The 23,562-nt window shown below is 35.7% G+C and overlaps 1 protein-coding gene and 1 long non-coding RNA gene across 2 annotated transcripts in view; one reads left to right on the top strand and one right to left on the bottom strand.

Annotated features, from left to right (window-relative positions):
• LOC135077746 (uncharacterized) overlaps positions 1-23,562 on the bottom strand; it is a 200,608-nt gene that overhangs the window by 27,317 nt on the left and 149,729 nt on the right. The gene's annotated exons all lie outside the window — the stretch shown is intronic.
• On the top strand, positions 3,674-5,694 carry LOC135077229 (uncharacterized). The gene is made up of 3 exons (XM_063971770.1): positions 3,674-3,753; positions 4,016-4,814; positions 5,156-5,694. Exons 2-3 carry the CDS (start codon positions 4,035-4,037, stop codon positions 5,558-5,560), a joined length of 1,185 nt encoding a protein of 394 aa, XP_063827840.1. The 5' UTR covers positions 3,674-3,753; positions 4,016-4,034; the 3' UTR covers positions 5,561-5,694.

Genomic DNA, 23,562 nt, shown 5'->3' with positions numbered 1-23,562 from the left:
CGGTGGGGAGACAACGAATAGCTCCATATTATTTAACAATTGTGACTAGATATTGTTTTAAATAATTAACACTGAAAAAGTTTTATTTTGTTTTATTTTGTAATTTTAAATACTACCTACAGGAGATTCTGTAATGACCAAATGGTTCCTTATTATTTTATTTTAATGATTAGGTAACTACCTAGATATTGTTTTAAGTAGTTAATATTTACATAAAAGTATGTGTAATGAAAGTGATTATTTTTTAATAAAGTTTTCGTGTCAAAATAGTAAACATTATTACATTGTTTCCTTTTCCATTTCCTTCTACATTTTTAGCCAAGGGCCTGCGGTTACACTTAAGTTTAGCCGGCTAAAGATAGAAGAAACTAACATTAACACCTCGTCGAAGATAAACTTAAGTTTAGCCGGCTAATCTTAAGTTTATGTTCACATCTATCTTTAGCCGTAACTAGAGGTTGCAAATATTCGATAATTTTCTATTTCGAATATTCGAATATTTTTCCAGTGATATTCGAATATTATTCGAATATTCGAATACTTTCAAAAAATAAAAAATACTTAAAATACCAATGTTTTTATGGCTGGTTTTATTGCTTTGGGAACTATATTTTAACTATTTAACAATATAGTTTTTAAAACAGTTATAAAATTCTCATCATCATCATCATTTCAGCCATATGACGTCAACTTCTGAACATAGGCCTCCCCCAATGACTTTCACAATGACCGGTTGGCAGCGGCCTGTATCCAGCGCCTTCCCGCTACCTATACGAGGTCCTCGGTCCACCTTGTGGGTGAACGTCACACGCTGTGCTTTTTGGTACGTGGCCTCCACTCCAGAACCTTGCTGCCCCATTGGCCATCAGTTCTGCGTACTATGTGATCTGCCCATTGCCATTTCAGCTTGCTGATCCGTCGGGCTATGTCAGCGACTTTAGTTCGTTTAAGAAAGAAGAAAGAAAGAAATATTCAGGATCTCCACATTTCTGATTCGATCTCGTAAAGAAACACCGAGCATAGCCCTCCCCATAGCACGCTGTGCAACTTTGAGCTTATTTATAAGGCCTATTCTATTTTCGGTTGCCCAGTCAAGTTGGATTCGACGATTTACCTTTTTCTCGAAATTTGATCTACCTAGCCGAATCGTTTGTCAGAGGTAGACAGACATACTTGTCAACAGTCTCCAGAATTGAGCTCCAACCGAAACATGGACGCTGGACAAAAGCTTCGTTTTGTACATGTTCATCCGAAGGCCTACCTGTTGGGAGACTCGATTAAGGTCTTCGAGCATTGTGCCGAGGTCTTCAAGCGATTCTGCCATGACCGCAATATCGTCAGCAAACCGCAGCTGAGTGATGTATTTGCCATTGATAGTTATTTATGGCGAATCCTTTCCATTCAAGGAGCTTGAAAGCTCCTTCCAATGCAGCGGTCAACGGTTTCGGAGATATAACATATCCATACTTCACGCATCGCCGCAGAGGAATCGCCCTCGTGCTTTGCTCCTGTACTCGGACGGACCGACATGGTAGCATTTCTGTACAGGCATTTTAGCACCTCGATATACCGATAGTCGGAGAGACTGCAGCAGTGCTTAAGTCTTGATCGAATCAAAGGCCTTCTCATAGTCCAAGAAGAGCACCACCACGCTTCTATCCCATGCCTCTGGCGTTGTTCCCTGAAGTAAGACGGAGCTAAAGAGTCTCTGAACGAGTATCCGTGTTCCACCTGCGTTCAGAAGCTCTGAGGTTATCCCGTTATCACCTGGTGCCTTGTTCTTCTTTAGCTGTTTGAGAGCCTTCCTAATCTCGTATAGGCTGATATACGGGATGTTAACCTAGCTCTTGCGTCTGTTCCTGAGCTATTAACAAATTTGGAGGTATATAGCTGTCCATAAATCTTTTCGATCTCACCCAAAACCTCGGCTTTTGTTGACGTTACCGTCTGCCGTCTTCAGCATCGTCAGCTGACTTTGCTCAATAGAGTTGTCTCTTTGAAGTTATTTGGAACTTTGGTTTCGCTCCATCGCCTCTTTTATACTATTTGATATTGAAAAAACAAAAAACACAACTACGTAAAAATGAACAGAAAAGACAGAAACAAGGCAACTTAGTGTTCACAAATGCAGTCGGAAGCATCATGACTAGTTCTTTTAGCGGGTGAATTATGTATTTGATGCCTCCGACTGTATTTACAAACACTAAGTCGTCCTTTTACTATATTTTCTGTTTATTTTTGTAATATTCGAATATTCGAATACACGTAAATTTACTATTCGAATACTAATTTGAAATAAAAATTCGAATATTCGAATATTCGAATATTCGATTGCAATCCCTAGCCGTAACACATATAACCCAAAAAAAATCCGGCCAAAATCGGACTCGCGCACCGAGGGTTCCGTACAAACTTATACTATACTTACGAGCAAAAGTATGGAATCATCCTCTTGTGTTTTGTTCCCAGCAATCTGAAGAATTCGATGATTATCTATGTATGTATAGAATAAAATTAAAGTTTATAATAAATCTTTAAACTGGTACCATTTTTTATTTAATATTCATAGTCATTTAGTTCCAAAGATCACTCGAAACGAATGGGGTGATTCCATATTTTTTCTCGCGAGTGTAGATATTATGTAGGTAAGTAAATAGTTTATTCCTGAAATTGAGATTTTTGAGCAAAAACGCCAAAAAAAACACGTTCAAATAAACGAAATACTAACACCATAGGACCATTCATTGCACCCTTAATAGGTAGTGAACACTTGTTTGAGTCGAAATTTGTATGACAAAATATGGACTCCAACCAAAAACATTTTCATGTAAAATGTTGCCATGACGAACCGTATGGAATTCTGAAAAAGTTATCAAATTCATGTATAGCCAAGCTTCTAATTCTACGCGCCCTAACTCTACACCTGTATCAAAATTTGTTTTTAAGGCGAGAGTGAATAGGCACTTACAGATTATGTACCAGCCTAGACTGCATCTCACTTAACACCAGGTGCGATTGCGGTCAAATACCTGCCTTGTCTTGCACATAAAAAAAACAATGTGGGATGGCCGTTTCGCTATTGTCACAATATTGTGGGCATTAGATCAATAATAATTCCATAATTATTTATTAATTTTATTATTTGTAACAAGGAGAACCTTTATCAATTTTAGAAGTTTGTATAAAGACTTCTGCTTTGCTATCTATTTTCATACAAACTTCTATCCCCTATTTCAAGGGATTCCCGGTTGCGGGGTTCCAAGTTTTAGAACTTTTTAGTTGTTTTTGCAGGTACTAGCTTACATACCGAATTCCAGCACTAAGGACTTGTTCCCACCGGAGACGTCCCGTTTTTTGGAGGATCCCGTTTAATACGAGACATGTTTTAATATAAACGTTCACAATTGAACATTGCATTTGCAGTGTCCCGCAAAAAATCGATCCGTTCGAAATTCGAATGAACAAAATGAAGTTCAAAAAACTACGAACCACTTCGAGAAAGAGTATTTGCACTTCAAATGCCTCATCTTGGCGGGAGCACTTCCGTGCCCCTAGATACTTCAAATTTCCATTGTTTTGCTGTAAATTGATAACTAATCTACCGTTCCGTTTCAAATTTTCAAAAATACCTCACATAGGTACCTACATTAATTTTTTCAGTATCTTTGACAACCTGTTTCTGGTGCCATTTACAAACCGTCTTCAATCTATTTCGAAATATTCATAAACATTATTTAGTTTCAAAAGACTCATGTAAGTACTTATTAGAATATTCACCAGTTAAGGTTGACTTGTAGTAAACATTTCAGCTACGTCACGTTGAAATTAATATTGGAAAGTTGGTTTTCAGTGATATTATGATATTTCATAATTAATACACTTTCATACCTATGACTAATGTAGCGTGCTCCAATCTTAAGTTTCTAATTACTTTAATGTAATTAAAACCCTCAAACCACCCAGTTATTTCATATTTTCCATTATAATCATAACTTTGCATACTTGTTTGTTTTAGAATAAAATAGAACAAAAATATGTCATCGAGCCAATATCTGCCCCCTGAACTACAAGAAGCAATAGAGACGATTATCAAAAATGAAGACTTCACAGCTTTTAACATAGACGTCAAGAAAGTAGAAAAAATTAATAGCTACGTTGGTGTTTACAGAGAAATAAACATAAAGGGAGAGAACAAAAACGGACATAAGGAACTTCAGCTGTTTACTAAAACTATTCCTGATAAAACTTACATCGAAGCAAGTGCTTTGAGTGCAATATGTTCAATAACAGATGCATTTAAAAAAGAGAATTTTATGTATTCAGAATTTCGCAAGAATATCGATGAAGTGCAAGAAGAAGCCAACATACCCGTCGAAGAGAGATATACGCTTGTTAAGAGCTATGCTAGCACAGATTCAGACACAATCGTAATGGACAATTTGGAGGCAAAGGGTTTCGTAATATATCCACATCAAGACGTGATGCCGTTGAAATTCGCTGAGTTAGCAATGCAGCGCTTGGCCAAGTTCCATAGTTTAACCTTCATACTTAAAGAAAGGCGTCCGAAATTCTTTGAGGAGAAAGTTAAGACATTGCACCATCCTGTATTTTACAAAAAAAAGTCGTGTCGAGAGTTTTTTGACAATTTAAGTCAAATTAGTCTTAATTTCTTAAGTCCATGTCAAAAAGAGAAGATGGTGGAGTTTCTACCGACCACGTATGATAAATATGAAAAGTATCTGCTAGATCCAGCGGACACGTGGACTTTAGTGCATGGAGATTACAGACCTAGTAATATCATGGTACAACTCAAAGTAAGTAATTCAATAGGAACATTGTATTAAGTACCTTTAATAGTAGAATTATTCATCAAGAGGATAATGGTCATGGACGCTGTAATGAATCACAATATGCGTAACGAAGGATTATATATAAGATTATATGCGTAACGAAGGATTATATATAAGGTTAACTAGAATCCTGAATATAGCGAGGGTAAGACTAAGACAGCTTTATCCCAGAGGAACTTACTCTCCCATCAGTCCTAAATAAATACTTAAATAAACTTTTTAGTCTTAGGAAAACTAATATTTACGATATTGTAGTTGCTTTCACAGTTAATATAAATATGTACATGACCTTTGTTTGGTTCTAGGACGGCGACGCTTTCGAAGTGATGCCCATTGACTACCAATCTGTCTTCTACGGCTGCTCCATCTTCGACCTGATCTGGATCATGATCACCAGCACCGACCAAGAATTCAGGAAAAATCACATGGAACACCTCAAAAACGTATATCATGAGTCCATGAAGGAGTTTTTAAAACTTTTCAACATTGACGTTGAACAATATTACCCGAGAGCAGAATTTGAAAGGCTTTACAAAGAGAAGCTTCCTCTTGGTCTGATGTTTGCACTGTGGTTTCTTCCAGGGCATTTGACGAACAATGATGATATTTTAAACAAAGATTTTTCTGCGTCGAGCTTCAAAAAGAGTGATGTGTTCGAAACAAGGATTCGGGGTATCGTAGATGATTACATACAATGGGGCTATGTATAATAATCTTTTTTTTTATACCAAAATTTTCACCATCATTTTTATGTCAATAATAGTCTGAAAAAATCTTTATTAATTAATGACTGTATAATGTATGGATTTTTAACACTTGTTACTGGTTCATTTATTAAATAAACAGCTACTACAAAATGTTGAGAATTATTCACCATTCACCATCCTTTGCTAATAATAAACTAATTTCTACCAGAGAATCCTGGTCATTCAATCATCATGGTCTATCCTGTCAATATAAAATATTAACAGTTTGTGAGGATGGATGTACGAGGGGCATGTCAGTAAAAAAACTCAGTAAAACTCATTTATTTCTGTAAGTAGGCTTTAAAAAAGCACTTTTACACGTCCCAGTATTAACCCTACCACTGCTTCAGGACAATAAATGGGCCAGTAATGTTTTAGATACTCTTACTTTTTTAAACTATCTTACATGGAAATTGAAAAATATTACTCGGAAGCAGAATTTGAGATTTTTCCTCTTTATAATATTAGTAGATCTAATGTTGTTACAATCCAGACATAATGAAATAAATAGATTCCCAATATGTTTTTAAAGATCAAAGATAAAGATAAGTTAAAATATAAAAATACGATTATGTTAGGCGACAAGCCACAATCACAGATAAATACACAATGGTTGGTCTCCAATGGATCGATGGGGATCGAACTAGAGTTCCTCGAAAGTAGAATCAACTTATTCTGTGGTTGAATCAACAGTCTGACACTGACACCGTACGTCCATTGCCCTAAGCGTCAGACTCAGACCCCCTTTGGCAATTTTCTAAACATCTAAGGATCCTTTCATCAGTTTTGCTGGATCCCGTAAAACTGATCTATTGAGTGAACTACAAAGACAACTGTGTGTTTGAAGTTCGAATTCAATATTCCCTCAGAGCGGTTTTTTGAGAGACACTGCCAAGGAGATGTTCGTGTGAATGTTAAAATACGTATACTACTAAAGGGGATCCTGTAAAAACAGTTCTTGCAAAAAACGGTGTCTTCGTGGGAATAAGCCCTAATACTTATTCTGTGCTAATACTGCTATTTGGTCCAGGAGTTCTGACGTTTACGTCATAGGCCACCTAGTAGTAGTGTAAATAGTTGTGTTAAACACCAACACACGTGTGTGGCGAATTATTGGATTTAACAATTGGTTTGTCGTAAAAATATCGATTAGTGTGTCGAATTTTGAACAAAAGATGATTGTTAGATGCAAAAATACACAATTTTTACGTCTATTCTTCAGTATTTTAAGACTTTTGTCTGACACACAATCTACACTTCGTCGGCGTCGTCGAACAACGACGTATCTGCAAAATGTTAAGTTTCCAGGAGAGCGTTTTGAAGTTTTGGAACCGGTTTTTTGTGTCTACAAAAAAAACTACTTGGCTGATCGGTTTCAAATTTGGGGATGTTATAAACATAAAGATGTTATTTTATATAAACTACGTACCCATCTCCAAAAATACTTAGTTTTTTGTAAAAATCACATGCGTCATTGTTCTATGGACAATTTGAGGATGTATGTGATAAACCGTCGTTGTTCTGCGAATTTTTTTAATCAAATATATGACGTATGTCACTTTTAGTCATTATTCTACGGAACTTCTGCCATGAGTACCCGTCGGATGATGAAGAAAGTTGGAGGAAATAAATAAAAAACATTGTTTAGTAGGTTTCATTATTAATTAATTTATAAATAAAGACAATATGTATCAAAGAAAATTAACAAAAATCAAGGATAGATAAACCACATCCATATACTACGGCAGGTTATGCAGAAGATCGAAGAGTATAACTTGCCACTATGCTTGGAGTTCGTGGACTATGAGAAGGCCTTCGATTCGATCGGGATTTGGGCAGTGCTGCAATCTCTCCCTGCACCGCGGCCGTATCGACTCTCGTTACATCGAGGTACTGAAGTACTTCTACATGAACGCACCAATCCGGCCCGAATACAGAAGCAGAGCACGAGCGCGATTCCACTACAGCGAGGCGTAAGGCTGGGAGATGTTATACCTATTTCCAAAACTGTTCACCTGTCCAACTCCTGGAATGAAAGGATTCGGCATAAATATCAACGACGAGTACAACACTCACCTAAGGTATGCCGACGATAATATTATGGTCATGGCAGAATCTTTGGAAGACCTCGACACAATATTAAAGACCTTAATCGAGTATCCCAACGGGGCCTTTGGATGAACATGGAAAAAATGAGCTTATGTCGAATGTCCATGTTGCACCCTACCCAACTTCGGTTGGAATCTCAATTCATGAGATTGTTGACAAGTAGGATGTCTACCTTGGACAAAAGATTTAGCTAGGTAGGTCCAACTTCGAGAAAGAGGTCAATCGACGAATCTACCTCGACTGGGCAGTATCCGGAAAACTAGACATCTTTCCATCCAAAATCCTAAAGTGCCTAAAGACGAGAGTCTACCATCAGTGTGTGTTACCCTATTATAGGTCCAAAACGTTGGCTCTCAAAGAAGCTTAAAGTTGCACGACGTGCTATAGCAAGGGTTATGTCAGTGTTTCTTTACGAGATCAAATCATAAATGAGGGAGGTCCGTAAACAAACTAAAGTCGATGACATATCCCGACAGATTAGCATGCTGAGTGACAATTGGCAGGACACATAGTACGCAAAACTTACGGCCAGTGGGGCACCAAGGTTCTGGAGTAGGCTGCATACCGAAAAACGAAGCGTGCGACATCCACCCACAAACCAAGGCGGAACGATGATCTCATAAAGGTAGCAGGAAGGCACTGGATGCAGAAACTATCACCTATAAGATCTTGCATTTTTTGAATAATGTTGGGATCTACTTGAAAGGGTAAAGGGGGCATTGATTTGACGGTGTAAGTGCTACTTAGAAATGAATAAAATAAATAAGTATAAAATTTAACTTAGACGAAAAGCTTTCTAAGCATACCTATACTTACAGGGTGACGTGTAATAAGTGAACATCCTTGTAAGGGATAACAGGTCATTGTAACCAATTTATTTATGTAGGTATATGCCTAGGCAAAAGTCAAGCATTTCTCAGTTTTAATAGGGACATCCTAACATGGTGTTCCGATAAAAATCGAGCGGGCGCCCTTTTATCTCACTTTTTTCTTTTATTTTATTACTTTTATGTTTTACTGTGTGTTTAATAAAGTCTTTTATTATTTTTATTATTTATAGTTTGGGCTTTTTCTACCTTAGCTTAAAAGCAGGAAAATTTAAAATCAGCTACGGGATATTAATTATTATTATTTTGATTTTTTGTATGGAAAAATTACATTGTGTTTTGCGTAGGCAAATACTTATTTAATTTGATTTGATTTCAAATGACAGTCATGCACTATAACCCTTTACAAGGATGTTCATTCATTACAAGATGTCATCCTGTATACGCAAAAAAAAAACATTATTTTTAACACAATGTTTATTTTGAGTAACAAATCGTCAAAAAGAAACACATTAAAATCAAATTATTGTAGTCTCAATTTTTCATTTTATTTTTTAAGCAATTTAAAAATAGAACAAAGACGCAATTGGAATACCCGTCCCTAGTACAAAGTCGGTTGTGTATATCCGACGTCAAAATTACCAAACTTTACCGAAGTACAACGATGGTTCTGATCAAACGTCAAACAAAAGTCCTTAGAACAATGTAAGTTCAGTACATCCGCCACCAAAAACAATTATTTTGTACCAAACATTCTTAATGTTTATACTCATCAATCTACCTACAAATACCATAAAATAAAAACAAAAGGACACTGTTTCTTTTATTTTCGAACTGCCTAGTACAACGGCGGGTGTGTACGTACGTCACAGTTTTTTTTTCTCTGACTTCCCTAGTAAAGAGACGGTTGTGACTTTCAGTCATCAAAACGATAAAGTGTCCAAACTTATAGATATAAAGACGAAATTCTAGATACATTCAATATCAATACGAATACAAAATATAAGCTATTCCAACAAACGATGTGCAGTCTTCCGAAGTACAATGACGCTTGCACAAACATGTCTCTGTACTGCGTTAGAATAATCACATCCGTCGGTGTTCGATTCTGTATCTTCGATATTATTACGAATTTTGAAAAATTAAAAAATTAGTTTATAAAGGGGCTATTTTAGAGTAGTTTAATGCAAAAAAACAGATTTTGACGGTTGCGATCATACGACGTTGTTCGACGACGCCGACGACTTGCTTGAAGTCATAAATACCTAATAATCCAAAATTTGAAATTTTTTAATAACAAACCATTCTATCTTCTATTTCGAAAAATTCTTAGATACCTATAGGTACCAATAAACTCACGTAAGTATTACAATATTCACCAATTTAAGTCATCTTGTGGTATTTATGATACCTCTTGTTTAAAAAAAACATTAGAAAAAATATTTGTACAGAATTGTGATATCTCGTAATTAGGGCACTTTTATGGCTACATAATAAATACAAAAGTAATATTTTATGTTTATTTTACGTAATGCATAGCATAGAAAATGTCTTTTCGTGTCTTGATGCTTAACACATGAGCACGACTTCTGTGTTCGACGTCCATGTCGTCCATATTTTGCAGATGCAGTAAGTAATCATGTTGTCGATAGATTAGATTCTCTGCGTTGTTCGCTGAATTTGCCATTTAAGCAAAGAATGTCCCAAAAAGACCATGCTGAACTTAAAAAAAAGATATAATATGTATGAATGAACATCAAGACAAAAACGATGATACCTAAAGAAGCCTTTTTTCTAGATGGTCATCCATTACTTTGTCTTTTCCTTAAGTTTGGCACGGCTTTTCATGACACCCATACTCATTTATTAGCTAGACAAAAACCCATTTTATGAGGTATACGGTTAATATCCTTTTTTTTTTGTCGCGGAGGAAATGCTTTGCGCACCGTCACCACTGCCGGGGGACAGGATGGTGTGTGGGACTCCCGGCGCCCTGAAAAGGGCGCTGCTCCATCCTGAAAAGGACGGGGTATACCCACTAAAACCTCCGCGGCGTTCCGTCATCGCCCGAGTGGGGGTGTCGCGAGTATCCGGCCTTAGCCTTAGACTTCCGCGACACCACCGGCGACAGCCCGCCTACACGGCGGACCCTACAAGCCCCCCTTGTGGGGGGCCGAAGGGAATGGCCCGAAATGCCAAGCCGTTCCCGTCAGACGGAGGTGGCAGGGGTGCCCCCGCACCCGCGTATGGTTAATATCCTGATCAACCCGCTAAAGTATTTATTATAATTTTTATTGTGATATTGAGAGAACAGCCAAACCACCCCTTACTCTTTCCCTATATTTTCTTTATTTTTTTTCCAATCTAATATGACTTTGCATTATTTATGTTTTAGATTAGAAATATTGCACAAAACTATGACATGTACATCAAGAAAGCAAGATATCCTGCCCCCTAAATTACAAGAAGCAATAAAATCAATTATTAATACTGAAGATTTTATAACTTTTAATATAAATGTAAAGAAAATTGAAAAACGCATAGGTTACGTTGGTATTTACAGAGAAATAAACATAAAAGGAGATAACAAAAATGGTAGTAAACTACTCCAGTTATTTACCAAGACGAAACCGGATGATGTTTATATTGTAACAAATTCGTTTGATAAAGCATTTTCGACACCGTATGCATACAAGAAAGAGACTTTTATGTACTCTGAATTTAGCAAAACTATCAATGAGGTGCAAGAAGAAGCCAATATACCCTTTCAAGAACGATATACACTTACTAAGAGCTATGCTAGTACAGATTCAGACACAATAATACTGGAGAACTTAAAAACAAAGGGTTTCGAAGTTGTTCCACAACAGGAAGTGATAACACTAAAATTCGCAGAATTAGCAATAAAGAGTTTGGCCAAATTTCATAGTTTAGCATTCATACTTAAAGAAAAACGTACAAAATTCTTCGAGAATTTAGTAAAAATGATGAAACAATCTATGTTTTATGGTACGAAACAGTATAATAATTTTCTGGAAACTAAAAGCCAAATAGGTATAAATTGTCTGAATCCAGAACTGAGAATGAAGATGCAAAAATTCGTGCTGACTACATTTGACAAATACGAAAAGTATACGCAAGATCCGAAGGACACATGGACCCTGGTGCATGGAGATTACAAAACCAGTAATATTATGATCCAACTCCAAGTAAATATTTTACGACAAATAATTTTAGTAACTTAATCGTATTAAACTATTACTCCTCAGTGTCATTTATCAAATCTTGAGCGAGATTGTTTCGAACATAAGTTTCACACGCACAACATTGCTGGTGCAGGTAGTAAAATAAATTGTTTTTTATTTTTAGGATGGGGAAGTATTTGACGTGATGCCTGTTGACTTTCAATTTTCCTACTACGGCTGTTCCATCTATGACCTAATGTTTTTTATATTTTCTTGCACCGATCAAGAATTTAGGAAAAGTCACATGGAACACCTTAAAAATCTGTATCACACAACTATGCAGCAGTTTTTAAGCCTATTCAACATGGACGTTGAAGAGTATTACCCGAGAGCAGAATTTGAAAGGCTTTTTAAAGAGAGACTGGATCTTGGCCTAATGTTGTCACTGTTTATACTTCCCATGCTATTCAATGTACAAGATGTATCGACAGCAAAACAGAATAAATTGCTCTGTAAAAGGATGCGTGGTATCGCGGACGATTTCATACAATGGGGCTACCTATAGAGAAAAATATATTTTTGTGATTAAATAAATCCTTAGCGTGGTGTATTGTGGTGCTATTGTAGTTGTTTATAAATAAATGAATAATGGTCGGCCGTACATTTTTTTTAAGGATAATGGTATTATTTTTATTAATTAAGAAACTTAAGTATCGTCAGCCAGTATAATGTGAGTGCCACATTACAGTAACGATATTGCTTGCTAATTACTTTCATCATCATCATAAATCAGCCATTGAATTCCACTTCTGAACTTAGATATCATCCAATGATTTTCATAATGATCACTAATATTGTAAACACTAAAAATCACCGTAATTAACTAATTAATTAATACTTTTTAGTTAATACCTTCTGGTCAATATTTTCCTATAAATACTTTTTGAAAGCAGCTAGCTGCCATAGACATTCAGCCCTTCGGTAGTCTAAGACAGTGTTGTGAATATATTTTTACCCATTACACTTTGCAGCGCAGTCGGTAGGAGGAGTGTTCTAAGGAGGACCTTTGTGCATCATGCCAGTCCAGCTTCCATCACAAGGGAAACCAAAGAGTTTTGGAGTGTAAGTAAAAACATGCAGTTATTTAACTTTTTTTAAATGAGGAAGTCTAGAAATGTCAGAGCGCGTTGCTCATTGAGATAAAAGAAGACAATTCGTCGCCTATGCTGCAAAGGTGCGAACACCTTACAAGTGGTCAAATTACACAGAATGGAGCATTTATTTAGGTACTATAATAATATGTCGTTTTTTGCTCTCCTGTATAATTTCACAAAAAAAGGTTCGCCCCTACGGCATTGGCGACGAATTGTGATAAAGCAATAAGCTGGTCAATCCAGATTATAAAGATATTCTACTTTCCATCATCGAGACTAAAGTAACTAAAGTGTTGGCTTGGAAACTCTGGAAAAATTCATGACCTTGTTAGAACTACGAAACCCTAAAAGCAGTCTTCTTTCGTTTATTTCAAATACCAAAGAAAAATTTGAAGAACATGTTATTTGATGAACATAAAAAATAGTAATTAACACTTTTTTTTGTGTTTTACAGAAATATGGCGTCAAGTCAACAAGAAGTGCTTCAGTCATCCAAATTACAAGAAATGATTGAAACTATAATTAAAAATGAAAATTTCATACATCATCATATACATATCAAGACAATAAAAGTGAAAAATAGCTACGTTGGTGTTTATAGACAAATAAATATAAGAGGAGAAAACAAAACGGGTAAAAAGGAACTGCACTTATTTACTAAAACCATGCCTCATAAAGATTACGTTGAAACAAAAGGATTCGATGAAATGTTTTCAATAACAGATGCATATAGTAAAGAGGCTTTTATGTATTCTGAATTTAGCAAAACTATCAATGAGGTGCAAGAAGAAGTCAACATACCTGTCAGAGAGAGATATACGCTTGCTAAGAGTTATGCTAGCACAGATTCAGACACCATAATATTTGAGAACTTAACAACTAAAGGATTCGAAATGTATCCACCACAAGAAGTGATAACACTAAAGTTCGCAGAGCTAGCAATCAAGAGTTTGGCAAAGTTCCACAGTTTTGCCTTCATACTCAAAGAAAAGCGTATGAAATTCTTTGAGGATTTAGTAAAAATCATGAAACAACCATTCTTTTATGATACGAAATCGTATAATAAAGTTTTGGAGACCAAAAGCCAAATAGGTATAAATTGCCTGAATCCAGAACTGACAAAAAGGATGCAAGAATACGTGCTGACGACATTTGACAAATACGTAAAGTATGTTCAAGATCCAAAGGACACGTGGACTCTGGTGCATGGAGATTACAAAACCAGTAATATTATGGTCCAACTCAAGGTAAATATTTTACGACAAATCTTTTCAGTAATTTGCTGGGTTGCATCATCTTAGGTACTTTAAGTTTAACAAACGTCAGTCAAGCTCCATATCTAAAACACTTTAATGGTAACCGGTAACCGGTTATGGTTAATGTTACGGTTAACGTCAAGTGGTGCAACTCAGCCTAAATAATACTAAGCTGTTGCTTTTATTACATAATATGATTTTATATTTTAAAATAAAATATTTTTTTATCTCCTAGGTGAAGTAAAAATAACCATAAACAGGGCTAAACATAATAATAAGATAATAATTTACTTGAATTTTAACAATCTGATAACTACTTACTGTGTTGTTGACCGGACTTTTTGTTGGGAACATAAGTTTCACATGCACAAAATTGAGATTAGATAATCAAAATAATCTAATGTATATTTTCAGGATGGTGACGTCTTCAATGTGATGCCCGTTGACTATCAACTTTCCTTCTATGGCTGCCCTATCTTTGACCTGATGTTATTTATGTTTTCTTGCACCGATCAAGAATTCAGGAAAAATCACATAGAATACCTCAAAAATCTGTATCACACATCTATGCAGCAGTTTTTAAGCCTTTTCAACATGGACGTTGAAGATTATTACCCGAGAGCAGAATTTGAAAGGATTTACAAAGAGAGATTTGATCTTGGCCTAACGTTAGCACTGTTTATGCTTCCGATACAATTTAATGAAGACAATGCATCGACGTCGAATCAGAATCATGTGCTCTGCGAAAGAATTCGTGGAGTCGTGGACGATTACATACAATGGGGCTACCTATGAAGAAAAATAATTATAATTTATATTTTATTATTACTGAAATCATTAACGCGATGTGTTGTGGTACTATTGTGTTAATTTGTAAATAAATGAATAATGGGCATAAAAAAGTTTTTTGAATTGGATAATTTTAGATTACATGTCACACACAAAATTGCACTTTTAGATATTAATTAATTGCAGATAATGATTGTGTGACTAAAATACATTGAACATGCATTCAATATTTACGTAACTACTTTCTTCAGTCTATTTTCAAATTCAAATTTTTTATTGCAAATGTCATAAATACGATAGTCAATACCATCAAAAATTAACTTCAATTAAAAATTATTAATGTAAGTAATTATAAATTATTAACAAGTGCTGTTAATAAATTCCATGCAAAGTAGTGTATTTTATAACCAGAAAAAAATCTTTACCTAGGTACTTAAAAAACAAGAAAAAATGGATTTTATCATTAGACACCTATAAACATTATCCCATCAAAAAAATACTTGTCAAAAAACCAAGTCTCGCAACTCAGTTGTTCTACGGTAAAAAGTTGAGAGATCCATGTAATACCAAGTCCAGGCCAGGAAATCTTTAACGTTTTACATAAATTATTGACTTGGCCATCGCACTAAATAATTTAATTTACACGTGTTTTCATGCGATGGCCAAGTCAATATATTTATGTAAAACGTTAAAGATTTCCTGGCCTGGACTTGGTATTTCATGGATCTCTCAACTTTTTACCGTAGAACAACTGAGTTGCGAGACTTGGTTTTTTGACAAGTATTGTTTTTGATGGGATCTCATTTCTTTTTGTATTTTGTAGACAGCAGTTATGTATCTAGAAAACTGGACCGAAATTGAAAAATTTTACTCGACTTGGCGGTTGCACTACCGTGCCCCCAAATCTCATTTCTTTTTGTATTTTGTAGACAGCAGTTATGTATCTAGAAAACTGGACCGAAATTGAAAAATTTTACTCGACTTGGCGGTTGCACTACCTTGCCCCCAAATGTTTTAGTTTTTCCTTGATTCATACACCAAACACTACTTATATTCCAAATTTGAAGCTTCTAGGTCTGCTAGAAGTGCCTTAGAATTTTGATGATCGGTGAGTCAGTCAGTGAGTCAGTGAGTCAGTGAGTGACAAAATTAAGTAACTTTGACCCGTTATAATTCTTAAACTACTGGTTCAAATTAAATGAAATTTTAAATATACCGTGTCTTTACAATGCCTGCATAGCTAATGAAAATTCAGCCTTCTAGTTTTATCCACAACGAAGTTACAGGCGGTCGAAAATGGCCTGAATTGCTTCGAGAAAAGGATGGTACGGCCGTGCCGCTTTTTTGCTCGACTTGGTGGGGGCACGGCATGTAACAAATAAATTTGATTTTTATACAAAATGATCTAATATTACCTAGTTCTCAATTTGCCTCCGGTAAAATACAGAGGGTCACATTCACATACCTACTAAATGACCTGATAATTATTATAATTTCGTAGCGACCTTAAGACAGGGGTAGATGGGAAACGTTATAAATCACCACCAAAGATCAATGCAGTGCAGAAGTCGATCTGTTTGTTCCCGTGTTATTATAAATTAACTAGGTAGTTTGATTAATCTCTCGTTAATTTCAATCTTGAAGTAAGTATGTTTCAAACAAAAATATGAATTCAAGAAGCAGATAAAAAATTTTTGGGCATTATCATAGATGATAACTGTGGCTGGAAGCAGCAAATAGGAGCATTACGGGATAAATTAAACCGTTATGTATTTGTTCTGAGAAGACTGCGCTACACTACACATCTACCTGAATGCTGAATGCTTGTCTGGCAGCATATCATGGATATGTCGGCTCAATTCTGAGGTATGGACTTTTGGTTTGGGGAAATTCTACTGACATGAATTTATTATTTAAAGCGCAAAAAAATGCGTAAGGGCAATTTGTGGTATGTCCCCTCGTCAATCCTGTGAGCCTGTCTTTAGAAAGCTACAAATATTGCCCCTACCTTGTCTACATCCTTGAGGTAACTTTGTTCTTAAAAAGTAATATTAATTTATTCAAAAAGCAAAAGGATATTGTTAACTTCAATGTTAGAGATCCTAGTCATTTACTATAATAATATGATAGCTTACCAAAACTTAAACATTATCTTGATCAGTGTGGTAGGGGCCATGTGTGTTAAGGTATACAATTCTATCCCGAACCATATTAAAAACATACCAAATTCAAGCTTCAAAAGATCGCTTGTAACATGAATGACATTGACATGAATTTTCATAGAGTTCATGACATTCATAATAATATGAGACATAATAGGAAATTTTGACTAATTATTCTTGTCATGATTATTTTAATTTAAGACTTATTTTAATTGGAAATTTCACATTAATAATATAATTTATTAATCTATAATTTTTTTGTTTAATTAGTTACACTATTAAATTGTAAATATTTGCATGCCATTAATAAGGTAAAACATGAGCACAGGTTATAATTAATATTATTATCAACATTGTACCACCGTGTTTTAAGCAAATTTTGATTTCATTTCATTTATGACGACAATGCAAACACTTCCTCCTAAATTACAAGAAGCAAAAGAAACATTAATAACTAGCGGCCGCCCGCGACATCGTACGCGTGGATCCCGTTTTACCCCCTTCATCTATCACGCGGTTTAGATTTTTTCGTACAAATGTTTCTTCCCAATATCCTGTTGTAACTAAGCTTTAAGTTTACTAAGATACCCGCATGCCAAATTTAAGCATCTAACTTAAGCGGTTTAGATTTTTTTATAGAAATGTTTTTTCCCGGTAACTCCCGTTCCCGTGGGAATTTCGCAATATCCTGTAGTAACTAAGCTTTAAGTTTACTAAGATACCTGCATGCCAAATTTCAAGCGTCTAACTTTTAAGCAAACCGCTTTTTTCATACAAAAGAATTTTCCCGCAATTCCCGTTTCCGTGGGAATTCCTTAGTATCCTATAAGTTGCCCAGGAGTATGAAGAATAATTGTACCAAATTTGTTTAAAATCCGTCGGGTAAGTACTCGTAGTTTTTGTTTCTATAAGGAACATACAGACGGATAGACAGACAGACAGACAGACAGACAAAAATTTTACTGATTGCATTTTTGGCATCAGTATCGATCACTAATCACCCCCTGATAGTTATTTTGAAAATATATTTCATGTACAGAATTGACCTCTCTACAGATTTATTATAAGTACTAGCTTTCCGCCCGCGGCTTCGCCCGCGTGGAATTTTGTCTGTCACAGAAAAACTTTATCGCGCGCGTCCCTGTTTCAAAAACCGGGATAAAAACTATCCTATGTTCTTTCCCGGGACTCAAACTATCTCTATGCCAAATTTCATCAAAATCGGTTGCGAGGTTTAAGCGGGAAAGCGTAACAGACAGACAGACAGACAGAGTTACTTTCGCATTTATAATATTAGTTGGGATGGGATAGATGAAGATTTTGTTAGTTATCATATAGATTAGAAAACGTGAATACAGATAACAGCCTTGTAAGTATGTATAGGGAAATCAATATTGTAGGAGAAACAAAAATTTAATTGAGGAAGTTCAGCTATTTGCTAAGTCTAAGCCTGACGTTGCATTTAACGTGGTATTTTCAGTACTAGATGCATTATAGTAAAGGGACTTTTATGTATTCTGAATTTAGCAAAACTATTAATAAAGTGCAAGAAGAAGCCAACAGGCCCGTTGAAAAGAGATATACGCTTGAAAGAGTTGCTAAGAGAGAATCTGCTAGCACAGATTCAGACACAATCATAATGGACTTAACAGCAAAAGGCTTCGTTACTATTTCACATCAAGAAGTGATATCAATGAGATTTGCTGAATTAGCAATACAAGCTTTGGCAAAGTTCGACAGTTTCGTTTGATCGACGTCCTAGCTAGATTGATGAGGAGAGTGGTGTGATGATCGGTACCTAGGACCTACCGGGTTATTTTGCTTAGGTTCACATCATTATTTTCAATATGAAAAATCTAAACCGCTTAAGTTAGACGCTTGAAATTTGGCATGCAGGTCCCTTAGTAAACTTAAAGCTTAGTTACAACAGGATATTGCGAAATTCCGACGGGAACGGGAGTAAGCGGGAGAAAACATTTGTATGAAAAAATGTAACCGGGGGGTAAAACGGGATCCACGCGTACGAAGTAGCGGGCGGCCGCTAGTTTTCAATAAAATCTTTTTACTTATAAAAACTTACTTAATTTTTTAAGATTCATTAACTGCTGAAGAATTTAAACACACAAAAACTGAAAGACCAAAAAATAAAAATTTAAAAATGATTTGATTTAAATATTTTTTATTGAGGGACTCTAAAGGACGAAGCACACTTATCAACCCGAAAACGGATCGTGCTCGTATCAACTCGAGGCGGTCAGTATTCTTTGTATGAATTTCCGTACTATAACGCACGCTTATCCGCACCGTAGCGTAAACGCCACGCCTCGCGACGAAAGGCGATACGTTCTTGATCCATTTCTGGGTTGATAAAAATGTGCTATGACCTTCAAATGACCCACACTATTACTTATTTCACAGGTCAAGGTACAAGGAATTTAGGTATATTATGAAGTTTCCTAATCGCATCTTCGATCCTAACATTGCAATGCTTAAATCCAAGATCTGTACGCCGTAGGTATGAAATTATTATAATGAAAATATTAAAATAATTTAGAATGTGTCTTGTCTTACATTTTTATTTAAGGTGTTTTTTTATGGTACTATTTTTATTAATTAAGGAACTTTGTTATCGTCAGCCAGTATAATGTGAGTACTACATTACTGTAACGATATTGCTTGCTAATTACCTTCATCATCATCATAAATCAGCTATTGAATTCCACTTCTGAACTTAGATATCACCCAATGATTTTCATAATGATCACTAATATTGTAAACACTTTAAAACACCGTAATTAACTAATTAATTAATACTTTTTAGTTAATACCTTCTGGTCAATATTTTCCTATAAATACTTTTTGAAAGCAGCTAGCTGCCATACACATTCAGCCCTTCGGTAGTCTAAGACAGTGTTGTGAATATATTTCTACCCATTATACTTTGTGGAGCAGTCGGTAGGAGGAGTGTTCTAAGGAGGACCTTTGTGCATCATGCCAGTCCAGCTTCCATCACAAGGGAAACCAAGGAGTTTTGGAGTGTAAGTAAAAACATGCAGTTATTTAACTTTTTTTAAATGAGGAAGTCTAGAAATGTCAGAGCGCGTTGCTCATCTATTGAGTTGTAAGAAGACAATTCTTCGCCTACGCCGCAAAGGTGCGAACACCATACAAGTGGTCAAATTATACAGAATGGAGCATTTCTTTAGTAACTACAATTATGTCGTTTTTTGCTCTCCTGTATAATTTTACAAAAATAGGGGCCCTTTGCAGCGTTGGCGACGAATTGTGATAAAGCAATAAGCTGGTTAATCTAGATTATAAAGATATTCTACTTGTTGAATTGTTGTTTCCGATTTTCGCCATGTTAAACAGTATGATTAAGACATTTGCAGGAGGTCTACACTGTGATCGTTACTTTAATATTTATTATAGTTCAATAACATTTTGTTTTATTTTTATTTTATCCCGTTTCGTTGACTTATTTATTTATTTATTAGTAAACACACAAACACTCAACACGTCACCCACACTAACGCATTGATGGCACGTTCAGGAGCACACACACAACACACACATTCTTAATTTAGTATTTTTCTTGATTTTGTCTTTAGCTTTAGCTTAGTGTCTGTAATGTTATTTTATTTTTATTTATTTGCAACCAGTTTGTTTATATGTCAGCAGAGCGCCACGCGGGGCCTCGACTGTTGGGCATCCCCTCTCCGCTCTTGAATCTAGTATAGTTTTAATAATTAGTTAGTTTATGTTTGGCGGACGCGGTTTAGGTCCCAACAGCCGAGGCCTAGGGAAGGGTACTCGCTGAAATTCAGCGTCGGGACCTTTAACTTATGTCCCGAGTATCGCTGAGCGGGCGCCTTTTTGGCTCGGGATTTTACTGGTCTGGCTGGATTAATTTATTGTTTACAATTTTTTATTTTTCATTTTTAATGTACCTTTTTACACTTGTAATTGTCATTGCTTGTCCCGTGCCAAATAAAGATTTTATTAATATTAATATTCGTGTGTATCAGCGAATATCGAGACTAAAGCTCGATTCACACATATCAGTGAAGCCACAGTTCCGTCACAGTGTCCGCTCAGTTCAGTATTAGTGCTACAGTGTTGCGTCAGTGAAATATTTTGAATATTTTAAAATGTCAGAGAGCTGTTTCAATATTCTTGTTCAGAAACTATGAAGTAAGTAATTTTGTTTTTGATGCCGCGGCGGCGTCCGTGATCCGACACACAATATCGTCGTCAACGAATACGTCCGTGATTGCCGGTGTCGGCACTGACACTGAGAGCACTGTGTCGTCACTGACACTGACAAGTGGGGATGCGTTCATAGAAATTGTATGAAAGAATATTTCGCACTGTGCCGGTACTGAGCCTGAACTGTGACTTCACTGATATGTGTGAGTCGGCCTTAAAGTAACTAAAGTGTTGGCCTGAAAACTTTGGAAAATTCATGACCTATGTTAGGACTACGAAACCCTAAATAAAAATTAACACTTTTTTGTGTTTTACAGAAATATGGCGTCAAGTCAACGAGAAGTGCTTCAGTCATCCAAATTACAAGAAATGATTGAAACTGTAATTAAAAATGAAAATTTCATACATCATCATATACATATCAAGACAATAAAAGTGAAAAATAGCTACGTTGGTGTTTATAGACAAATAAATATAAGAGGAGAGAGCAAAACGGGTAAAAAGGAACTGCACTTATTTACTAAAACCATGCCTCATAAAGATTACGTTGAAACAAAAGGATTCGATGAAATGTTTTCAATAACAGATGCATATAGTAAAGAGGCTTTTATGTATTCTGAACTTAGCAAAACTATCAATGAGGTGCAAGAAGAAGTCAACATACCTGTCGGAGAGCGATATACGCTTGCTAAGAGTTATGCTAGCACAGATTCAGACACCATAATATTTGAGAACTTAACAACTAAAGGATTCGAAATGTATCCACCACAAGAAGTGATAACACTCAAGTTCGCCGAGCTAGCAATCAAGAGTTTGGCAAAGTTCCACAGTTTTGCCTTCATACTCAAAGAAAAGCGTATAAAATTCTTTGAGGATTTAGTAAAAATCATGAAACAACCATTCTTTTATGATACGAAATCGTATAATAAAAATTTGGAGACCAAAAGCCAAATAGGTATAAATTGCCTGAATCCAGAACTGAGAAAAAGGATGCAAGAATACGTGCTGACTACATTTGACAAATACTTAAAGTATATTCAAGATCCAAAGGACACGTGGACTCTGGTGCATGGAGATTACAAAACCAGTAATATTATGGTTCAACTCAAGGTAAATATTTTAAGACAAATCTTTTAAGTAATTTGCTGGGTGCAACTCAGCCTAAATAATACTAAGCTGTTGCTATTATTACATAAAATGATATTATATTTCAAAATAAAATATTTTTTCTATCTGCTGGTGAAGTAAACATAACCATAAATAGGGCTAAAGACATTTACTTGAATTATAACAATCTGATAACTACTGTGTTGTATGTACTCAAAATAATCTAATGTATATTTTCAGGATGGTGACGTCTTCAATGTGATGCCTGTTGACTATCAACTTTCCTTCTATGGCTGCCCTATCCTTGACCTGATGTTATTTATGTTTTCTTGCACCGATCAAGAGTTCAGGAAAAATCACATGGAATACCTCAAAAATCTGTATTACACATCCATGCAGCAGTTTTTAAGCCTTTTCAACATGGACGTTGAAAATTATTACCCTAGAGCAGAATTTGAAAGGATCTACAAAGAGAGATTTGATCTTGGCCTAACGTTAGCACTATTCATGCTTCCGATACAATTTAATGAAGATGATGCATCGACGTCCAATCAGAATCATGTGCTCTGCGAAAGAGTTCGTGGAGTCGTGGACGATTACATTCAATGGGGCTACATCTAAAGAAGATGACATTTTTGTGGTTATTTAAATAATATTGTTAGCGTGACGTGTTGCGGTGCTTTTGTTCTTCTTTGTAAATAAAGTGATATGTACATACATAAATGTTTTTTTTTTTTGCATTAGACAGTCATTTTGTTACGCTGTGGTACATACAATTGCACATTTGTATTTCTAAAAGAAATTATTAATTAGTTTCAGATAAGGATTGCTGTGATTAACATACATTAAATTTTACGTAACTGCTGCTGCAGTATAAGTATAAATGCAAACCTCTTTTATTGTACATTATCCTGTTTTCGCCTCCGAGATTTATTTTACCGTGTAGTACCCCTGTACGACAAGCCAATCCGCACACAATATTCAGCGTAGTAGTAGTAAAAAACAAAAGAGCGGGCAACCCCACCCCTACCACGCTGTGGGCTCGGTGTCCGAGCGGTCTCATTCCTTTGTGCGCACGCGCAGCGACCGCACGCAGTATAAGAAAAATACTTAAGTGACGTCACCAGGACGTTTTTACCGACAAAAAACGTAATTATTTTAAGTTGTA

This window comes from Ostrinia nubilalis, chromosome 13 (assembly GCF_963855985.1).
Source record: "Ostrinia nubilalis chromosome 13, ilOstNubi1.1, whole genome shotgun sequence".
NCBI classification, from domain to species: Eukaryota; Metazoa; Arthropoda; class Insecta; order Lepidoptera; family Crambidae; genus Ostrinia; species Ostrinia nubilalis.
Note: the sequence above shows the minus strand (reverse complement) of the source record. Positions and strands in the feature narration are given on the sequence as shown.